The sequence below is a fragment of the Ptiloglossa arizonensis genome, chromosome 2, assembly GCF_051014685.1.
Source record: "Ptiloglossa arizonensis isolate GNS036 chromosome 2, iyPtiAriz1_principal, whole genome shotgun sequence".
Lineage (NCBI taxonomy): Eukaryota > Metazoa > Arthropoda > Insecta > Hymenoptera > Colletidae > Ptiloglossa > Ptiloglossa arizonensis.
Window position 1 is genome coordinate 10,956,614 of NC_135049.1, and position 16,461 is coordinate 10,973,074.

Genomic DNA, 16,461 nt, shown 5'->3' on the forward strand with positions numbered 1-16,461 from the left:
TGCTTGGGAAAAACCAAATAACAATTTGGTCTCTCTCAAACAATTTTATCCACTTATAAACAACTGGAGGAAAAGGTATCGATTATCATTGAAATTCTTTCATATGAAAAACAATCGAACAACCGGTATTTCTGGAAGTAATCGCGAGTAAAGATTAAAATGGAGTCGATCTTAGCCTCGTCGTTGAAGGAGGTGTCCGTACCGGTCCTCTTCGCCGTAAGCGTTTTACTTGCGAGTACCAGTCATTAGGACGAATGCGTGTGACATGACCGAGTGGATCCGATGAAGATTCGTGAGACGAAAAGGATCTGGAAGGGTCAGATAACGGGCTTAGTCGTTGCACCCGCAACTCGACAGACGAGCCGTGCTTGATGGGGGATGAGTGGACGTCTCGTAGCTAGTCGAGGATCATCCGTAATTTATGGGAGATCGATCGACTTCGCATTGAGCTGCCAACCGGTGACGTAATCGATCGCGTGCGATTACGTCACGTGATTCTATCGAATTAATGCGAGTACGTAAGTGCCAAGTATGTAGAGGCATCATCTATTCCGAACGCCTGTCCTTGCGTGGCAAGAAAAAATGTCACGGAATGCGCGCATGCGCGCGCGTGTGTGTGCATGTATGTATGTATGTGTGTTCGCTAGGTCGCCGTAAACGGCTGTCTGTCGACAAGATCGACTTTACCGCGTAAAATGTAAATATCTTTTAACCGATAACTTATGCTACTCCTCTCTTTTTCTCTTATCGTGACACGACGCACATGCGCGATCACGAACACGATCATTCGTCGTTGGACTGTCGGTACTTACCGTGCAATTCGTTCGTACCAAGGTAAGGAAGGCAGGTGAAGATTTTGCAAAAGTGACGAACGATTAAACATCCGAAGCGACTTCTTCTCCAGAGTTTTTGGAATTGTTCATCGACATTGCTCGTCATCTTTTGTGTCAACTCCTTTCCGGCATTGCCGGACAAATGTTCGAAGGAAGGGAATTTCTATATTCGATGGTTTATATCGGACGAAATGCTGAACGTGAAGAATTTTCGCTCGCACGATTTATTCGTCAGATTTGTAATATCAATAATAAGAAAAAATGACGGAACGTATTTTCATCGCTCCTCGTCCCCCGCGAGTTTTCTGTCATTCTCCGGGGAGATTGATCGCCTAATCCATAACGTCCCAGATCTCTTACTTTCCATATCGACGTTCGAGTTTCAAAGTCCTTTCTGGACCTCATCGTCCCGAAGCGAAGTACCCTAAAGTCATCAAAAAGCAACGCGGCCTGGTTCGTTGAAGTTTTCTTTGCGAACTTTCACTTGGTCCCTTTCTCCGCCTATTCCCATCTTCGCCCTCGCCACTGAGTAAATATTTTGTCAACAGTTTCGAAAGATGTTGCGTCTTATTGATCTTTCTGTTGGCAGAGGTAATTTTCACTGTCATAGAGAAGGAGGTAATTTTCAAACGCGGACAGGCTTCTTTCCTATTACGTGAACAACAGACGATTCTGTAACTGGAAGGTGTTACGGTCGCGTTCCATTTGTAATCACATAAATATAAATTTTTATCACCGCGTATTAAACATTGACAGCCATATTGGAGTTAGGTAGTATACACTGATAACTTCGATACGTGAACAACAATACATAGAGCATCGTGCTGTAAATAGACCAGTCTAGGTTAAGAAGTATTATTTTTAGCTGGAGTCACTGATTTAAATAAGAAAGAGAAGTATTTAAAGATCAATGACAGTGTACGTATACAAGGTATAAATGTCGTCGAGTGACACAGTGAATATAAGTTAATTACGATCAATTAAAATTTGTATCGTACCATACTTTTTCATTGCCAAAAAATCGTAGATTATAAATACGTAATTTACGTTTGATAAAAGTGATAAACATTTGATACGTTTGACAAACCACGACTCTTTTCTGGAAAAAAAATATTCTTTAATCGTTGCATCGATTGTAAATCTCATTGTAGAAAGATGTACAAAGGGTAAGCAATTACAATTAAAAATCTCAGAAACTAGGTCCAAACGTGGCCTTATTGTAACCAGTTTCAATTATACGTAATTAAAAGTTTTTCAGAAATGATTCGAAGAACATATAAACCAAAATAGTCCAAATTAATATTAACAATATTACAAAATTTGAAAAATATACAAATTTTTAGTTATATCAAGTAAGAAAAATAACCTACGATTCATTGTCCAAGTATAGTGTTTCGATTATTAAAGTTCATGATCTGTTACAGGTATAAGAAAATATTAAATTAAATGAAAACGTAGAGACTATCGTTGAATGCGAGAAATATTTAAAAAAATATAAAAACAGAACATTGTGCTCAATCGCATAGACATATCTCAAATACAAGAGCAAAGGCACGAAACCTTTTCATCGTTACAAATACTTTTATTTTGTATTACTGATGTTGATAGGTAATGTAAGACTCTCTCTCTCTCTCTTTCTCTCTCTCTCTCTCTTGCTCTCCTTCTCTCTCTCGCTCTCCGTGTATCCCGTGTATCCCGATTTTCCTAATCGGAGGGTACACGCGCCACTCGGTCTCGTCTATTGATCAAAATCGCTACCTACCCCGCTTACGAGCAGCCCCGTGGCTCCGATTCCGGTGCTCGAAAGCGGGAATCGTCGTAACCGATCGAGATACACTTCGTTAAAGCCGGTTTCGTCTCCGAGAATGGCGCGTCGTCGTCGTCGATCCGCGATTCTTCATCCGCGGCCCAATTGCCGCAGAAGCGGCACGGACGCTATCCAAATCCGCCATTATTGGAACTCTTGCCGCCTCAGTAGGTAGTACCTACTCGTGAAATCGTCGATGGCAAGGGAGAGAAAAAAAAAAGAACGATGGGAGGACAGAAACAGAAGGAAAGAAGGACAGACCGAACGAAGAACGAAGAACAACGGAGAGGCAACGGGAGAGGAAGACAGACGCAGAACGTTCGTAACGTCGGAAGAGCCGGGAGCAATTTCCGGTGGCTTTTGTGCGCCCTTTAAAAATGCGAGCTCGAGGGATGCCGAGCAGGCGGAGAAAAGGGGTAGCGATAAGAGGTCGGTAGAGAGTTTTGCGAATGTACATACGAGTGGTCCTTCTGGACCAACAAATCTCTGGTCGAAAGGAGGGAGGAAGTCGAGAGGTTAACTGCGGGTCCTTTCGCGTTCTTCCTCTCCATTCGCGTGCTTCATATTTCCCTTTTCCTACATTGCGTTCTGATTCGAGTTTATCTCCTTATATGGACCGAGTCCAAGTGGAAACGTATTTCTGAACGTCTCTGATAATGAGGGAAATTTCTATAAACCGCGACAACGTGAATAGCCCCCGCTTCCTGATCACGGTGTCGTTCAACTACCGACTTTCTTCGATGCTTCAACCCCTTCGATGCAAACCTACACGTATTTGCGTATCTACGCTCTACCGTATCGAACATTTCCTGTTCGAGTATCGAATGTAGAATAATTTATTCGTCGATCGATGGTTCGCCACAATTACGAAAACCGCGTCTCGCAAAACGGGGAGGTTAAGCCCAACGTTTCTCTTCGCGAAGTTGCTTAACTATTCATTGTTTCGCATGGTTCTCTTCGACGTAGCGATACTCTCTCTGCGACTACTTCTTTGATATTTTCTTACATTAATATTCTATTCCGCGAAACAAAGGAAACTTCGGTCTTAAACTACAGAACCTTCTTTAAGGGCTGTTCGTACGTACACGTAGGATTAGAATGTATTTACAGTCACCACTTTCCGTTTTCACGTGGATTACCTTTTTCGACGAGAGTTACAGTCATTTCGTTTTGTATTTTTTTGTAAAAAATTGATGGAAAATAATTAAAACGTTCACTGTCGCGCGACGAAGGTCACAGTTTGCCAGTCACGCTAACAGGTATCATTTTGTCTCATCTCCTCAGGTAAATCTGAGAAACGCTTTTCCATTCCAGTTTCACCTGGTATCTTCTTTCACGTATAAAATACACACACACGAATATTTACGAGTAAAACTTTCTTCTTGAATTTTCAAGCTCAAGGTCATTTCACGGACACATGAATTTATGTGTAATTGTATGGTATGTCGATGAATTTATCGTGAAATTGACTACAATGTACGATAATTGGTAATTACATCGTGGTAAATGAAAAAATTAGAATGTTTTAAAAAATATCTCAAACAAAAAAGTTCTTCATGCATCGCATTTATCTTTAAACGCTTATCATAGACACGCTACTCACACTTAGTCACTGAAGTCAATAATGGTATGTTGTCTGACGTAGAGTGGCTATTTTTTAATTATATTAAGAACTTACTACTTGTATAACAGAGATAACCTTCCTTTATGCGTAATTAAAAAAAGAGAAAATGGAGTGCTTGACAGACCCTAGACTTGCTTTATAGAGTACTTCGCGTCACGAGTCGAAAAATAAGTAACCTTTAGGATTTTGTTTAAAGAAAAATACACGAGGTATTGAGCTGAGACTTTTTGCGCTTATCGATACACTTATCAAGACGATATATGAATTTTTTACATGATTTGATCTAATAACACACGAGTAGAAGATGTGACAATCTAATAGAATCGGTAACTAAAAACGAAAAATAAAAGCAGATTGTCATTCTAGACGAATTTTATCTTTCGTCTGGACTAGAACAAATTGGAAAACTCGAAATTAACAAAGTAACGACACTTTGATGAGATACAGTTACTTTTACCATAATTTTTACACTTTGTTTTCGTAGTACAAAGAAAAGTTTGTAACATTTCGAGTTAATTCTGATTCAGGCAAATCTGGATGTTTAATTTACGTGTAGCCAAAATTTCAAATCGACCTGTTAATTAGTTTTCGTAATATCCTGCTCCCAAGTTTCAAACATTTGAATTCGAGAAGAACACATTTAAAATTTCGTATAAGAATTTGATGTATTTCGTTTATGTTAGTTTGATTCTAATCGTCGTCGATTCTTTCTACTTTGACCTACTATTTTAATAATGTACTTTTATATATCCACGATTTAAAAAATGGAAGAAATTACAATGGTAATGACCTAATAAAAATAATGACTTTGTGTCCTTATCGAACGTTGTGCAGCTACAAATTCGACCGATCGATCAACGCGTCAAAAATGAAAGAAAAGATAAAAAAAGATTTAGATTGGACAAAATTCGACATCTTTTTTTATCCTTTGTTTCTTTTATGTCGCGTTGATCGGTCATTCGGATCGATCCGTTTAGTCAGAACGCAACGTTATCAGCGAAATGTTTACTCCCGATTCGTCTACAATATCGTCCTAACAAAAGACAATAATTGAATGCTAATTAAACATCAGTAATTAAGATCGTTTACAAATCTTATATCAATCGTTTACATAATCTATCAATTACACAGTCTATGTGATTCGTTACACAAGATTCAGTCGTAACGTTTTACGTTACTCTTACATTCGCTTAGATCAGTTTCAGAAAATACTTCACGTTCGGTACAATTTTTCCCCTTACATAAACGTATGTTTCCCCGTGTCACGTTTGCAATCATCCGTTCCCGAATGAATCCCGAGAACGACGCAAAATCGAAGCTCGCGATAGAATGAACGCAAACTCTGAACGTAAACAACGTCCCACTTTTCTCTCCACCAATTGTCTCGAAATAACAATTTTCAAAGATATTGGTTCGTTCGGTAAGTAATCTCATTTTTCCAGTGAAAACGAAACACGATTTTTCCAGAACGCGTAAGCGTTCCATTGAATCACACATTCCCCATTTTGGAGAACGAAAAGACTTTCCGAACGAGCCGATAATTCTCTCGAAGATAATTGTAAACAACACGGTAAAGCTCGAGGCACCCGTACACCGTTGGTAGCCCGGTCCTTTCAAGGTTAGGGGTTAAACCATTTTCATTTACGTAGCGAAAGTTTCGTCGCTCTCCCGAACCCGAGAAAGTCATTTAAGCGTTCCGTTTATACCGGACCACCCTGTGCGTGCGCGTACACATACACGCGTGCCCTAGCCTCTTTCCCAGGGATAAAATCCCGACCCTTGGTGCTTACCTTTCGAAGCTTTCTCCCGTCCGATCCCGTGTCCCGGTTTTCTTTCTTTTTCGGGGACACGCCGACACGGGGGTACCGAGGGTGTTTGGGTGTAAGGGTGGGAGGGAGGTAGGGGGTCGCTCGCGCGCTCGTTTGATTGGCCGAATGCTATGGGATTTCATCGATATAAGACGGGATAGACGGGGAGACGGTCGCGGGGACAAAGAGGGGCGGAATCGAAAGACTCGGTTATGAAGGAAGACAGAGGGTGAATTACGAGGACAGGGGGCGACGGGAGCAAAAGTGAGGGGGCGGGTTGGAAGCGGGAACCAAGGAAGATGGAAACACGGGAAAGCGAGAGGAGCGAGCCGGGAACGCGAGCGAAAGAGAAAACGGGACGTGTATCGGCTGCTTGGAGGGTGCGTGGGCTTTCTCTCAGAGGGTGCGTAGACTCAAAGAGGGGGAAGGAGAAAGGGCCGGCAGGGTCGCGGAGGGAGCACGGGTATATAGGAGGGAGAGTAGTAGGAAGGGAGGGAGAGGAGGGAGGGGGGTGTATGGAAGGAAGAAGGGGGATGGCGGTCAGGAGGGTGGGTAGTGGGGGATGAAAGGGAGAAAACTAGAGGGTGCGTGTAGGCCTGGGGAATCAGTCGCGGACGAGCTGCGTTCGGGGTTTTATCTGTAGCTCTGTCCCTTCCGTCTCCTTCGCACTCTCGTCGCGCACTCTTTCCCTCTTTCTCTTCCCCGATCAACGCTCTCCCGTATACGAACACGCACGGCACACGCATACGTTCGTACACACGTATATATACACACGTACACATATACACACACACACACGCGCGTACTCGCGCACAGGTATACAGAACGAGCACGTATACACAACCCGCGTACATCCGCGCGGAAGTCCGCGCGCACTTTGTACAAACACGTATTCGCGGAACATCGTCGGAAGCGTGTGCAACCGGGAGAACGGAGGAAAGAGGGAAGGTGGAAGGAAAACAACAGGAGGCCGTGCCCCGTGGCTCCTTTCGCGAAGTGGAAACCCACGGTCGGGGAACACGTGCAATATAGTATACGCTTCGGAGATCCTCGGTGGGCCGCGCGTTCGCGCGACGAATTAAACGCGCTCGTGCCGTCCTGCGCCGTGATCGTATCGCGTGCACGCGACAGTGAGAGACCCGGTTTTTGTTCGTTCGTTCGTTGGTTCGTTCGTTGGTACGTTCGTACGTTCGCCGCGATCCCGGCGGGACCGGGAAAACGTCCCCGGGACTCGCGCGCGCTCGAGTACCCAAGCACGCAACCAAGCACGCAAGCACGCACGCACGCACGCAAGCGCGCGCGCGCGTACACACATCGTGGGTTTTGTTTCCATCGAGCAAGGATCGCGAACGTGCGTGTCGGAAAACTGTCACCAATGGTTCATATAGCGGAAGTTGTATCGTCGCGTCGAAACGACTTGCAAATGGTGAGTGAGAAAAAATGAAGAAATAAAAAGAAAAAGAAAATTGAGAAAGAGAGAGAGAGAGAGAAGGACACAACGATCGTCGAAAAGTTTCCGCGTAGACGTCCCGGTGACGCTCCCGGTTTAAAAATAAATCCGGAAAGTGACGTGCCTCGAGCGCGCACGGTTACCATCCGATGAAAGTTCGAGACCGACGGAACAGATACAGTGGCGCGCCGAGAGTGAATTCCGAGCCGGATGGTTCCGTTTTCTTTTCCCCGTGAATTCGGGCGACGGTGCGCGCGTTATTGAATGGGATCGGAAAGCAGCGCGCCGACGGTGACGGGGAGGGCGGTGTTCTTACGAGTATCGAGATTCGAGTCACGGAGTCGTTTCGCGATGTATGACCGGAGCTGAAAATGCACAGCACGATCGTAAAAACCGGTGTGTGTGTGTGTGTATATGTGTGTGCGTGTGTATCGAAGGGGTAGAGGTACCGGTGTTTCTTTTCGTGTAGACGCCGACGATAGACTGGCGCGAAAATTCACGGATCCGCGGGTTTACGAGCGATCGCGAATTTTCCTGTACAACGTCTTCCTCGTTCCGCCCACAACCCCCTCTTATATCGGTCGGTTCGCTCACGCACCGGACCCGTAAAACATTTTCGTTGCGTCTGTTTACGCGCGGTTATTTCTGGGGACATGTGCGCAACCGTTACGTTATGTGTATCCATATGTCGTACAGGCTGTACGCGGAACGTTTACAATAGCACCTCCTCTCCCCCCACTCACCCCGTCCTTTACATACAGACGGAGAGAACGCACGTGTACACGCATACACGGCGGCTGGTGCATCGGGCGCGCGCGAAGAAACGCAGCTGCTCGGTGTAGCGGGCGTGTCTACGTTTCGGCCTGCCTCGAGCCTGCTCCGTGAATCACGCGAATCTTTATCGCGGGTTAGACAACGCGCTCGTAGCGTGCTCGATTTCACGATACGTGTACCGGTTCACGGATTTCAAAACTCGCGATCGGAACAACGACCAGGCTACGTCCTTGTCCCGCGTACGCGCGCGAAAGCCTCCCTGAAATGACCCGATTCTTAGAACAATATTTGGTACCCGATTGTACGTACATACGTGTACACCATGCAAGACTATGATTTCTCGCGGACACATCGTTATTGCAAAAAACGTGATTCTTTCGCTTCTGTAGAAACGATAGGAGTAACATGTTTCAACGATCGACTTGTGATACGTCAGTAACAAATTTTATCGCATATAGACGTGTGTAGATCTTTAGGAACAATTTCACCGTACTATTTTATGCTCCTCTCTAGGTATAAGTATCTATGATACAAGATTCTTCAAATTAACGAAACGTTTTTAAACCGAGAAAATTGAATAATGGAAAATAAAGGGGACTAATTGTTCACATTTATCCTAAGTAATTTAACTCTGCGATAAAAAATTCAACGATCGACTTGTGATACGTCAGTAACAAATTTTATCGCATATAGACGTGTGTAGATCTTTAGGGACAATTTTACCGTACTATTTTATAATCCTCTCTAGGTATAAGTATCTATGATACAAGATTCTTCAAATTAACGAAACGTTTTTAAACCGAGAAAATTGAATAATGGAAAACAAGGGGGACTAATTGTTCACATTTATCCTAAGTAATTTAACTCTACGATACAAAATTCTTAAATCTATGAAAGAGTTTTAAACCGAAAGAATTAAATGAAAGAGAAGAAGAACCAATTATTCGCTTTTGAACGAAATGATTAATTGCTCCCCCTCACTTTCTGGTATTTAATCTTGTAGATTTAAAATATTTTTGTTAATTTGGAAAGTTTGTATCGTAGTATCGTATTTTGCTATTAATATTGTCGTATCTGAAGCCCTTATAAGCATTAGAAAATACATTACTCAATACCAGTCTTTATTAATCTTGGAGATTTCAACTGTCATGTTTTGATCCTCTTCGGTACAATTTAATAAACATATTGAAGAGATTAATAAATACATGATCGAACAAACAGAATTTTTAGACACCGTTCGTAATTTTTCTTTCTGCTTATTCTTTTTGGATTACATTATTTCTTATCGTTCGGTTTAAAATGGCTTGTTTGCAAGAATTGTTTCAAATGGACGCCAGTAACTGGTTATCGATAAGATTGATTTGACAACAATAAAGTTTCACTCGAGAGCTTTGAAATAATAAGTTATACAAATTGTTAATCGAATTAAAGTCCAAATCTACTATAAAAGAGTCTTGCAAAAGAGTATAAGTGACACGTTTAAAATAAAACGAGAAAGAAAGTTTGGAGAAACATATTTATTGCTTCTAAAGTCCCTAAAAATATGTCGAGTGTTTTATAATAAATAATTCTTCTTTGTGATTATTATAGTAGCCCTTCGGAGCAACGAGTTTCTTGATTATATTATTTGGATGAAAATTGTTGTATTGTACAAAGATTGATTGTAAAGTGATAGACCATAAATCCAAAATAAGATCATGGTCGAATTGCATACTAATCGTGTGTACGATGGGATTTGTTAGGTGAAAGTATTACCGATAAATGTAATTAGCAGATACGAAACGAAGGCCGTAAAAGTGTCTTCGAAACTTATTTAAGTTTCCAATAAATACTATACAGTTCATAATTCTTCTTTCTGTTTATTATTCCTTAGAAGTAATAGGATGTTTGATTATTTATCATTTGACCGAAAAGTTTTGTGTTTCCTTCGCGATATTGGTTTCTCGAAGTATAAGTACTTAATGTATTTTCGTTTCTTTCACCGAGTGTCCGATATAGAAAGTAACAGAAACATCTGATTAACAGAGTTTTCTTTCTTTTGACAAAAAGTCACAGAATTATCTGATAAATAGAAAAAGTGTCTCTAAATTTTGCAGAACTTCTTAGTATGTATTGCTATTTGCCCAGAAATTGATTCAGAAGTTATTATAAAGAGGAAGAAATATTCACCGTTGACTCGTAGAAAAAGATGCATTTCCATTTTACAAATAAATTCATTTACTTTTATTTTACAACTTATTCTTATAAACTTTGTACTCCTTAGATCTCGTCCATAATTTCAAGGAAACGTAATTTAAAATAAAACTATTTTGAAATTTTAATATTTCAATTGTTTCGTTTGAAATAGTGTTTATAATGAAATAAACCTCGTGCTGGAAAGGAATTTTATTTTTTTCTTACTGCAAATTTTCTGAACGCGGGTCATCGTCGCTACGACACTGATGCAAATAATAATTGTGGTACCCTTGTTTCGTGTATATATGCTGTTTGACGTGTTTACCTTTCCATTTGTATAGTTCGAATACTCCTTTAATTATTACCTCATATTTTATATCGCTCTAAAACATCTGGTATAGGAAATGAGGTTTTCGAAAATGAGATCAAATTAGAATTTTAAATTACGTATGCTTACTTGTACAAAAATACTAATTTGCGTTTTTATGTTTTACGGAAGAAGAATAGTTACTTTAAAATAATCATTGTTAATACCAATAAATTAATAATTGACATATTTAATTTTTAACAGCTTCTCAAATCTAAGATTCTTATTATCTACAAGAATATTATAAAATATTGAATATTAAAGTGCACTAAGAAATGTTGTAGAATGTTGAGAGATATTAGGAATTATTATAGAGTATTGTGAAATATTGTGAAATGCTGTGAAATATTAAGAAATATTATCGAAATATTAAGATATATAAAACCTAAAACATAAACTGAAAGTAAAAAATAATTTTTTAGAAAAGTAATATAGTGTATACGCATAAAAAGTGCATACCAGAATCACTCCAACATCGAGATAGTATCAACAATAATAGAACAGTTCATGGAAACTGTCTATAAATTGAAAGTTCTTTGAAGCCTATTTTAACACGTCTTTCCCAAAAGACGTTTAAATTAAACTAACACTAGGGTCTTATACTGCTCAATGAATCTATTTCTTGCTCAAAAATAAGAGTAAAAGAGATTTGAAGGTTAAACATTGACAAAATCTCACTGTATTTAAGGAGAAAATATAAATGAAAAAGAATCGAGAAATTCTTATTATCTCATAAAAAGACTCCAATTGTTTATCTTTACGACATGTACATACATTGTAGAACATTCAACAAAAATTCTTGTTATTCATACGATTTTATAAAATGTACAAAATTCTATTTGCCAATTTTATTTTTGCAGTTGCAGAATATACACCTTCAATCCCTAAATTAAATGGGGGATATATATATATATATATATATATATATATATATATATATATATATATTCGTATATACAAAAACGTTTTATTGAAAAAAGTATCCTAATATGACTTTAACTGAAAATAATATGGAACAAAGATCATAATTCTATTTGAATATAAACATTTTATTGTTTCTCTTTACGAAACATTTTTCGTAAAAATGAATATTTTTTGAAACAAACTGTTACTTAATAACAAAAGGTTACTGTCTTTTGTCTAAAAAAACATTACCATAGTCAAACTGGATAATTGATCATCAGAGGAGACATATTCGACAAACATAATAAAACATAACATTTTATATAAACTTTTCCTGTTTTTCAAAAGTACATTTACGTTACATCATTTCCATCTCTAATACCAGAATTTTCAATAAAACAAGTATATGTATATCGAAGTTGAGATTAGTAACAGAATATAGTTGTAACTTGCCTTTGTTAAATACACCGAATGTATACTTGACTTTATCTCGTCCCTAAAAATTGTACCATTACCTCAATACAAAGACTTGTTTTTTTCTACAAAGAAAGAAGGTTGTCCCAAAGTTTTGTGCAGCAGTGCACTCCTTAAAATCTTTCGCGAGATTTAGAAACTTCGACAACGATCTACGAGGACCGAATGCGCAACAGATAGTTACCCCAGTGAAGTCTACTCACGCATCGGCGTTTTGCCACGAGATGATACGTCGTTTTTTGTGTTAACATGTGACCTACTTCCCGTGCGAAATAAATTATTTCGGATAAACATGTCTTCCTGTCGATCGGACCTTCCTTCGCGTTGACGAGTTACCATCCTCCACGCGTGACGTGCGTTTGTATCGGAAACATTGAACAGAACACATGACGGGTTCTCACGAGAAGACGGGTCGGTGTTGATGCAGAGACGTACATCAATTAATGCAGCAGCACACGTGAATGTGTCAGCGCATAACGCTGTGGTAATGTAGCTCGCCACACGGTTCGGTTGCTTTGCTTGGCTCATCAATCCTAAAACCAGACGTCCTGTTCTCCAACTTACACACTGCGTTGGCCTCGAATAGGAAGCACACCGATATAGATCGGTATTTATAAAATGCTCGAGGAATTATTATACAAAATATTATCTCTTATTCTCTTCCCGTACGAAAACATTACGTTCACGTGTGATGTATTTTCGTTTGGACGAAGGATTCATCACATTTCACTTCACTCTATTATATTTTTACCACACAATTGAAATATTTTGGAGACATTTTTATACGCATATGTTGCATTCAAATTGTTATTAATCGCGATGATTCGATACTGAGACGGAGGGATGCAATACGAATTAAATGCTACCGAGAGGGATTAATATATTGTATTTCGAAAAGAATATCATTCGATCAGTTTTGTAACTACTGTGTAGAGTTGACTTCTATTAGTGTTTATTTTGAGATTCGGAGTATTCGAGGAAGATACGTTTCACTGTAATTGTTGCAATGTTTTCCTATTTTATTGTTATTGTAAATAATTCATTTGAGGAGAATTGTAATAGTTTAAACGCTTTGCATAATTACCTTCACGAAAGAGAATTTACTTCCGTATAATTGGAAAATTTTTTAATTTTCCTTGTGTTATTCCCATGCTATGACTTCTGTTTGCTCTAACTCCTAATAACCATTTTAATTTTGAAATGAATATGCAGATGGGATTGTAAATAAGATAAAAACTATATACGTTGGAGATCGTTGGTAGGGTGTCGCATATCACGTGTGATCTAATATAACGCTTTGCAATAGTATTATTTGTTAAAGGAAATCTTATGAAATGGAATTAAATTTCTGTTATCTACCCATAGAACTAACGTGCAATTGTGTCTATTTTTTATCGTGAAAAAACGGAACTAAGTTATTGCAATAAAATCTGGAGAGTAACTACGACCCGACTTAATTTATAAAATACATAACGTCGCAAAATTTTACCGGGACATAAAATTGTAAGAGATACCTACCATATATGTACCTCGTTTACAGATGGTTTGAAAACAAAATTATATATGATATATAAGTTGCTGAAAATTATATTTCAAAATCTTTTTACTACATACAAATTTTGTGTAAGATTAACAGTAACAGAGACATCGACCCAACCTTTAATACCTTATAAGGTTAAGTAGCGACAGAACTTTATTTATTTGGCCACTCAATGATAGTATTATATAGCGTTAAAATAATATTTATATTGAAACAAAATTTTCTTTCTCAGACAGCATTGAATAATCCAACGATTATAAAAATAAGAAAACACTACAAATTGCTACTGCACTTGTATATTTATAAACAATACAAGTTAGGTAATCGTACGAGAGAATATTCTACTAGAATTTTATTTTTAATTTTTCCTTGATTATTATTTCCATTGATATTCAAATCGCCTAGAAATCGCTAAAAATAATGTCTTCTTTGTTTATTCGGTTTGTAATAAACGAACAGCGATACTAAGTAAACTAAGTAACTATAGAAATTGAAGCCATTTAAGCTCGAAAATTCACGCGCGAAGGCAGGAGGTGTCGAAACGTTCGCAAAAGTCGCGTGAAATTGATTTTGCAACGTCTACTGGAAAAACCGCTAGCAACAACACCGTGATAGATGTAGACGTCATTATCGTTGTCGTTGTCGCTGTACGCGTCTCGAAATAGAAGAACGAATAACGTTTGACATTTAATGCGCACCCAGGCATTGGCTTAGATTACAATCGGTGAACGGTGATTGGCCTGGGGACGCGAAAGCTCACTCGACTCGAATGCTCTTTCGACGGGGCTGTAGCCGACTCTCAAATATTTGTAGAGTGTTAGGGAAAAAAGTGATCGGGGGTGAGCAAAAAAAAAAAAGAGTGAGAAATTGGATAGGCAGGCGAATGGGTGTTTCGTACCGAGCAGACGTGGCGTGTAAAAAATTCGATATCGAAACAGTGCATCATATTCTCTCGCGGAAATAATTGGAACAACTAGATCCTGGCAAGGGAAAGAGTGCAAACTTTATTCTTCATTAAACACGGCGTTCGAAACAGGCGTCGATTTGGGAAATTCAACGCGGCGGGAAGGAGAGTCTTCCACTCTCAGCGACGACTTTAAATAACGTTTAACAACAATTCCGTAAACTTAGAAACACTCGAGAGAGAGAGAACGCCTTACTAATCCATCGATTAAGCGTACGAAGTTAACGGGTACAAGGTTGTTTCCACTGCTTAAGCTTTTCTGCCTTATGTGGAGTTTCAAGGCCTTCCAACTGCTATAAAGATTTGAAATATTTTCAACTTTTACACTTGGCTCTGATTTCTAATTTTTTGACGTTCTTCCATTTTCGTGATGATATCCAGTCAAGGAGTATAAAATGAGATTCAATATATTTGTAATAAGAGTTCTTAGGTGGCCTTTAGAGTTTTCCTTGCTAGGTCTCAATATATATAGCAACATGAAGAACAATACTTTCTGCTATTGGATAAAGTAAAAAAGGTTACATTCTCCGTGGACCAAGTGGAGAATATATACTTATGCAATTTATTTGCAAATATGTAACATAAAACCGAACTTTTAATAAAGTCCATTTAACAAAATGTAAGAAATGGAACGTATGCATGTAGCTTTGGGCGGGTTTGCGTTTGTTAAGTGTTCTGGATTAAAGTTTGAGGATTTCTAGTCGAATGTTTAAATATTACTCGTTGAATGTAAGGGATGTTTTGCTTTTGGGTTTGATTTTCCTATTCCTTATTTTTATACAATAGAAGTGGGTGTCTGTACGAAGATACGCAGGGTCAACATTTTTCCGAGACTTTTACAATAGATATGATTGTAAAAAATAGAGAGTTCCCAGTTTTTTGTTTTCAATAATTGGCCAAGAATTTCTCAAAATCATACTGTTGTAACTAATTATTAAAATTATACCAGGTGAGTGTGGTGCACTTGTCCGGAAATCTTATTTCACGATGTCCCTGAGAATAAAAACTGTGCTTATCCTATGAATGGGGCTAAGAATTCTCGATGAACGTATACACGGTCTGTGAATGAGTCGAGTAATTAAGTCAGGATTATGATCCTATAAATTGCTTTACTCTCATAATATTTCCACGTTATTGTTGACCAAGTGTGTCTCTACTTCTTGCTACTTCGTTCTTAATAGCGATCGGCGTACACACCGAGACAGTAGTAACAACAGGTGTGCAACCTCGAGGCCAATTTTCCAGTAACTTTCTACATCGCAGGTTTAATGCACGGAGAATGAAAGACCTGCTGTGGGTGGGCGGATCTTTTACGACCAGTTCTATTCACCAGAGTATTTGATACCACCTTTGTTACGCCTACGGTGTCACCTATTGGCTGTTATTTCAGAAACACAACTACTGTAACATGTACACGTAGATGCGTAACGGAGTCACATCACAGAGACACCCGCGGAATAGATTAGTACTCCTCATAGATAGAGGATAGAATAGATTAGTACTCCTCATAGATAGAGGATAGAATAGATTAGTACTCCTCATAGATAGAGGATAGAATAGATTAGTACTCCTCATAGATAGAGGATAGAATAGATTAGTACTCCTCATAGATAGAGGATAGAATAGATTAGTACTCCTCATAGATAGAGGATAGAATAGATTAGTACTCCTCATAGATAGAGGATAGAATAGATTAGTACTCCTCATAGATAGTACTCCTCCTGCGCGAAAAGAGTGAAAAA

General features: G+C 39.0%; 1 protein-coding gene across 10 annotated transcripts in view; it reads left to right on the plus strand.

Moving 5' to 3' along the window:
- Bru3 (CUGBP Elav-like family member bruno 3) overlaps nucleotides 1-16,461 on the plus strand; it is a 517,352-nt gene that overhangs the window by 344,071 nt on the left and 156,820 nt on the right. For 8 of the 10 annotated variants that reach the window (XM_076327286.1, XM_076327279.1, XM_076327282.1 and 5 more), the window contains exon 1: nucleotides 6,773-7,498. The exons of the other annotated variants lie outside the window; for them this stretch is intronic. Coding sequence is in view for 7 of the 8 variants with exons in the window: in XM_076327279.1 (XP_076183394.1) it covers nucleotides 7,448-7,498 (51 nt within the window). In the remaining variant the exon portion in view is untranslated. Of the gene's footprint in view, nucleotides 1-6,772; nucleotides 7,499-16,461 lie in introns of those variants that run through there. 10 annotated transcript variants of the gene reach the window in all.